General features: G+C 44.7%; 1 protein-coding gene across 1 annotated transcript in view; it reads left to right on the top strand.

The window, feature by feature from the left end:
• Window positions 1–518: 518 nt before the first annotated feature.
• The window catches only part of LOC119508925 (zinc finger protein 135-like), a 51628-nt gene continuing 45607 nt past the window's right edge, over window positions 519–6539 (top strand). Inside the window, exons 1-4 of the mRNA XM_037802632.1 lie at window positions 519–626; window positions 4100–4136; window positions 5817–6060; window positions 6142–6327. Coding sequence (XP_037658560.1) covers window positions 519–626; window positions 4100–4136; window positions 5817–6060; window positions 6142–6327 — 575 coding nt within the window. The remainder of the gene's footprint in view (window positions 627–4099; window positions 4137–5816; window positions 6061–6141; window positions 6328–6539) is intronic.

Genomic DNA, 6539 nt, shown 5'->3' with positions numbered 1-6539 from the left:
GATGGGGAATGGGATGTTTTGGATATTCTTTTTAATTTTCATTTTTATTTAATTTTTTGGAGTAATGAAAATGTTCAAAGTTTGTGGTGATGAAAGCTCAACTATATGGCGATACAATGAACAGCTGATTGTACACTTTGAATGATTGTATGTTATATGAATATATCTCAATAAAATTGAATTAGAAAAAGAATATACACCGATATGATAGAAGAAAAAACAAAACAAAACTAAACTAATGGCACCTTTTCATGACGATGGTGTCAAAAGTAAAGAAGGAAGCCCCTGCCCCTTCTAAAACCGAAGGAAAGCAAAGGCTTTGAAAGTCAAGAAGGCAGTACTGAAAGGTGTCCTCCATGGCCACAGATAATAGAGAGGATCCACCCTTCACCCACATTTTGGTGGCCCAAGATGCTGTGTCTCAGAAGGTAGCCCATATATCCTTGGGAGAGCACTTCCAGGAGAAAGAAGCTTGACCACTGTGCTATACCAAGTTCCCCCTGACCACTGAGTCAGCCATGAAGACTAAAGACAGCAACACATCTGTGTTCACTGTGGATGTCAAGGCCAACAAGCACCGGACCAGAGAGGCTGTGAAGATGCTCCATGACATTGACAAGGCCAAGGTCAGCACTGTATCAGTCCTGATGGAGACAAGAAGGAATATGCTTGACTGGCTCCTGACGATGATGCTTTGGGTGTTACCAACAAAATTGGGATCATCTAAACAAGTCCAGCTGGCAAATTCTAAGTTTTTGACCATTAAAAAAAAAAAACACACACAACAAAACAAACACCAACAACTAAGTGGCATTCCTTTGGTTTACTAACCTGAGATACACACTATTTTTCCATCCCAATCTGGTTGAAATGTGCATGTAAAACACCATTGCTTACAATATAGATGAACCTTGGAAACATTGTGTTAAGTGAAAGAAACCAGACACAAAAAGCCACACATCGTATAATTCTAACTACAACAAATAGAAGCCAACAGTGAAAGAATAAATCAAATGTAGGGAAGGCCCATGTCCACTAGGTGTCACCAAGTTTCTAAAAGAAAAAAGGAATTTTACAGTAACCAATCAAATATTTTTGTTTTAAGTTTCTGCAGTCACCCTATGTAACCTTCCTCTCTTCTTTGTCTTGAGGGAGCTTCTTTTTCAGGTGCGGTTTGGATGCTGCTCTGATTCATGAATCATAAACTGCTCAAATAAACTCCCATAAATAATACCTTGTCTAATATTAAAAAAAATAGAATATGACTTAATTAAAGTTACTCTAAACAAGGGCTATAAATTCTCTGTAACTGAGACAAGGGGGAGCTCTCTGATCTCATGTCCAGCTGCGTCTGGAGGAGTGGGGGTTCCCAGGCTTGCTAGTGTATCAATGATGTTTACATTGTAAACTTGTTCCTTTTACCTTAAGTGCTCCTTTAGTAACAATGTGTTGAAGTTGAATTCTTGTCTCCAGGGTTCTTTACTTTTAAACTACTGTCTGTCCCTATACTCTTAATTGAGTGGGAAGTCACTTGATGAAGCACAAACCCACTGAATTGCAGCATGATAAGGCTCAGGCATTTTCTAACGGAGATCACAGTCTTGAAGAGTTAAGAGAGGAACCAGTGACACTCGCCTGTGCGGCTGCTGCAGCAGCTCACCCATTTCTCCACTGCTCTCTGGCTCTCCTCTGAAGCCAGACTCCCCATCGCAGCAGAGCTGATCTTAAACGCATACTAGATCTCCTCACCCCCTTGCTCAGGACCGTAAGTGGCTCCCATTCCACCTACAGGGAAATCCAGGCTCCCGGTCATGGCTTCAAGGCTGTTTGGCCCAACGGATCAAACCCATCTTGTTCCTTTCTCCCCTTCCCTCCCACACTCCGGCTTGCCTGGTCTTCTTTCCAGTTCTCAGTGACACTCTTTCATGCCTCAGGAAATTTGTAGATTTTTTGGGACTTTCTAAATATAGAATCATGTCTTCTACAAATAAAGTTTCACCTCTTCCTTTCCAATCTGATGTCTTTTATTAATTAATTAATTGTTTTATTTTGCCTAATTGCTCTAGCTAGAACTTCTAGCACAATGTTAAATAGCAATGGCGACAGCGGCCATCCTTGTCTTGTTCCAGATTTTAGAGGGAGAAGCTTTCAGTCTTTCACCATTGCGGATGATATTAGCTGTGAAGTTTTCATACATGCCCTTTATCATGTTGAGGAAGTTTCCTTCTATTCCTAGCTTTTGAAGTATTTTTCTCAAGAAGGGGTGCTGGATTTTGTCAAATGCCTTTTCTGCATCAATTGAGATGAACATGTGGTATTCCCCTTGGATTTGTTAATGCGGTGTGTTACATTAATTGATTTACTTGTGTTGAACCACCTTTGCATACCTGAAATAAAACTTACTTGGTCATGGTGTATAATTCTTTTAAAGGGCTGTTAGATTTGTTTTGCTAGTATTTTGTTGAGGATTTTTATATCTATATTCATTAGAGAGATTGGTTTGTCATTTTCTTCTCTTGTAGTATCTTTGTCTGACCTTGGCATTAGGGTGATGTTGGCTTCATTGAATGAATTCAGTAGTATTCCCTCCTATTCAGTTTTTTGGAAGAGTTTGAGCAGGATTGGTGTTAATTCTTCTTGGAATAATTGGTAGAATTCATCTGTGAAGCCATCTGGTCCTGGGCTTCTCTTTTTGGGAGGTTTTTGGTGCCTGACTCAATCTCTTTTCCTGTGATTGGTTGGTTGAGGCCTCAGGACCTTGCACGTCCGTCTTCCTTCTGTTTGGAATGCTCTTGCTCCCAGATTGCTTTCTTTCTCTCTCTCTCTCTTCCTCTTAGAGAGGTCTTCTTGGACCACCCTGTGTAGTTATCCTCCCTTTTTTCTTTCTCCCACCCTTGTTTGTTCTCTCTCTCCACACAGTGGAACATGAGCTCGTCTTGTCCCGCAGCTCGTGGCAGAAGACCTGGCCCCTGTGGCTGCTCTGTGGACATGTGCTGCATATGGATGAGCATGTAGATGGGCAGGGGGGAGGAGGGACGAATTCTCACAGAGCGAACAGCGTGTTCTCTCAATCTCTGGCAGGAACTGTCAGGAAACCACGGCCTAGAAAGGGGGAGTTTATGTAGCCAAAATCACACAATGGGACGGGCCAGCGCTGGGACTTGAACCCAGGTCTTTCAGACACCACAGCTGTGCCCTTTACCGCCATGCCACCCTCTGTAGGATGGAGCCTTGGCCCTTCTTATCAAGTAACTCTCCCCCTTTATGTTTTTAAACTTTCCTATTTGGGCAACTAGAGCTCGATTCACCCTTGTCCACAACCCAAGTCCTTGGTTCAAGGTGTGGGTGGGGACTGCTCTGGGATTGCTCTTTCAGCCAACATCATATTCCTCTGTTTCTCTTCATTTGAAAGTTTGGTTTCTCCCATTTAGATCATTAAACCTTCTGGAGTTCTTGTCGATATGTGGTGTGACGTAGGGAGCTAACTTAATTTTTTTTCCATAAGGAAAGTCAATTGTCCCACATGATTTATTGACTGGTCTGTCTTTTCCCCACCAATTCGTACCGACCACCAAGCTTCCACACAGGCAGGTGGACCTTAGTCCTGGGCCTTTGATCTGCTGGTCTGTTCCCCATGAGTCCTATGTGGTTTAAAACTGAAGTGCCTTAACATTTTGTAGGACAGGTCTATCCTTTTATTTTTTTCCTCCCTCAACAAAAATTGTATTCCTGTAGATTTGTCGCTCCATGTGAAGGTCATAATTAGCATAATACATTTTGTAAGAACTCCTGCTGGGATTTTGATTTGCATTACATTAAATGTAAACATTGATTTGGGGGAAAATCAGCCTTGTTACCATATTGAATGCTATCAGTTTATGCTACTTAATGTATTTATGTCTTTGTAGTCTTCAATGACGATTTGTACTTTTTTCCATAAAAACCTTGCTTGCACTTTTTTTAAGGTTTTATTTTGAGGTTCATAATAGATTTTCATTAGATTCTTTTTCTAATATCTCCCAGTTGGTTATCAACAGCAAAGTGTTCTCTTCCCAATATTTGTGTCTTTATCTCTAATTTCTCTTTCTTGTCTTCATAGACTAGTGAGACCCTCTACTATGATGTTGGAAAGGGCTGTGAGCTCATATTGTTCCACATTTTGCACTTTCCCATCTTCATTTATTCAGTAACTATTTATTGAGCATCTAATATGTTCCAGGCCCTATGCTAGGAACTAACAGGGAGAAAGGGAGTGAAGCAGGAAGATGGAGAGAGAGAGAACACTTCTTGCAAAATACAAGATTTAAAAGTGTTTTAAATCCTATCCTGGCATCTCTAATGATAAGGGTGACATATAAGGTGATGATATTTCTTGAATTCTTCTTATACACCAGGTACTTTACATACAGTAGTTCATTTAATTCCTAAAACAATCTTCAGCAGTAATATCTTTATTCCCATCTATAGATGAGGGCAGGGACTAGAATTTGAATCCAGGGCTCTTTTGCTTCAACAGACCAGGCTTGTTGCTGGCACAACAATGATATATTTAGTTGCATACATTAAATCAGCATACCTTGTATTTCCTCAAAACCCCTTCCATGCCACTGTTCCAGCCCCCTTTGTGGGTTTCTTCCCCTTTTGTGACACCCATTGCCCTTTGCCCTGGACTTCTATATACCAGCTGGAGTTAAGAATACATCCCAAACTTTCTCAGACCTGTTGGCCTTCCTTCTCCTGGGGATGATGGGTGGTTGCCAGGTGTTCCTGGAGTGGGCAGATGTGCCTATAAAGGGACAGAACCGAGGCATTCCTTTCTGGTGACAGAACAGTTCTGTATTTTGTTACAAGAATCTGTACATGTGACAGAATGCCATATGCCTTTATTCAAAGGCATATGCCCCACCACCTCCACCCCCCAAAAAACCACCAAACCTGAGTTCCTGCAAACCCTGTGAAATCTGACTACAGTCTGCAAAACCACCAATATTTTCCTAGTGATGTTTCCAGCTTGGGGCTATTGCAAATAAAGCTGCTATGAACATTTGTGCACAGGTTTTTGCATGAACATTTGTTTTTATTTCTCTGGGATAAATGTCAAGAGTGCAATTGCTGGATTGTATTGTACCTGTATGTTCAAGTTTTTAAGAAGCTGCCGGCTATTTTCCAGAGTGGCTGCATGATCTTACATTCCCAGTTGCTCCACATCCTTGCCAACACTTGGGGTTTGTTAGTCTATTTTATTTTAGCCATTTTAACAGGTGTGTTGTGACATCTCGCTGTGATCTTAATTTGCGTTTCCCTAGTGACATCGAACAACTTTCCATGTTCTTAATTGTCGTCCATGCGTCCTCTTTGGTTAATTGCTTGTTCAGGTCTTTTGCCAATTTTCTACCTGAATTGTTCGTTCTTGTACTGTTCAGTTCAGAGTTTTTAAAATATATTTTGGACACGAGTCGTTTGATATTTAGTCTGCAAATATTTTCCCCCAAAACCTTCCAATCCGTAAATGTTGGCAAACGATTCAAGTTTTTATTGAACAAAACAAAACACCGTGAGGCAAATAAACTATGTCTGAGCTGCACAGACTTCCAGGTCGTCTTCTTGGGGGGTAAGGGGTGGGCTTTGGTCTGGATTAACTTTAGAATCATTGTGTGAATTTCCAAGAAAGATACTGGGTTTCTTTAAATTTTATGCATATTTCGGTTAAACGTCTGAGTCCTGTGCAGAAACTTTCCACAGAACCCCGTTGACGGTTCCCAGGCTGATATTTAAACCCTCGCTGATCGGCCTCTGCCTCCCCGCGGCAAACGCAGGCTGGCCCCGCCCCTGCCCGCGCCCCGCCCCGCCCACCGGGCCGACCACGCCCCTGCCCGCGCCCCGCTCCGCCCACCGGGCTGACCACGCCCCTGCCCGCGCCCCGCCCCCCCCACCCGGCTGGCCCCGCCCCGGCTACCTTCTGCCTTCCCGCTTCACTGGTCCCGGGCTGTCAGGTCGGCAGAGGCCGCTCGAACCCCGCAGTAGAGAGCCCTTCCGCAGCCCGGGGACGCGGGCCCTGCCGTGCCCCCAGCCGCTGCCCCTCCCGGAGGCCCGCGGGTCTTCCCTGGAGGGCTGGCCGGGGTGACAGGCGCCGTCCTCCAGCTCACAGGGGAGACGCTGTCCCCGAGGCAAGGGACACGTGTCCTTCCAGGAGCTGCCGGCCTTGGAGGGCGTGGCCGTGCGCGGAGGGATGAGTTGTGTCCCCAAAAAGGACACGTTCATCCCGATCCCTGGCCCTGTGGATGTGACCTTGCTTGGAGACGGGTCTCCACAGCTGTACCTGGTTCGGTGAGGTCACACCCCGTGGGGGCCCTCGTGCCCTATTGCTCGTGTCCTTATAGGGAGGACATTTGAACCCAGAAACAGACCCGGGGCAGACGGCCTTGGAAGGCAGAGGCAGAGGCTGGAGTGCCCGGCCACCAGACGCCGGAGGAGGCCGGGGAGGAGCCGGGAAGGGGCCTCCCAAGGGAGCCGGCCCTGTCGAGGCCAGGACTCAACCT

Source organism: Choloepus didactylus, chromosome 14 (assembly GCF_015220235.1).
Source record: "Choloepus didactylus isolate mChoDid1 chromosome 14, mChoDid1.pri, whole genome shotgun sequence".
Lineage (NCBI taxonomy): Eukaryota > Metazoa > Chordata > Mammalia > Pilosa > Megalonychidae > Choloepus > Choloepus didactylus.
Note: the sequence above shows the minus strand (reverse complement) of the source record. Positions and strands in the feature narration are given on the sequence as shown.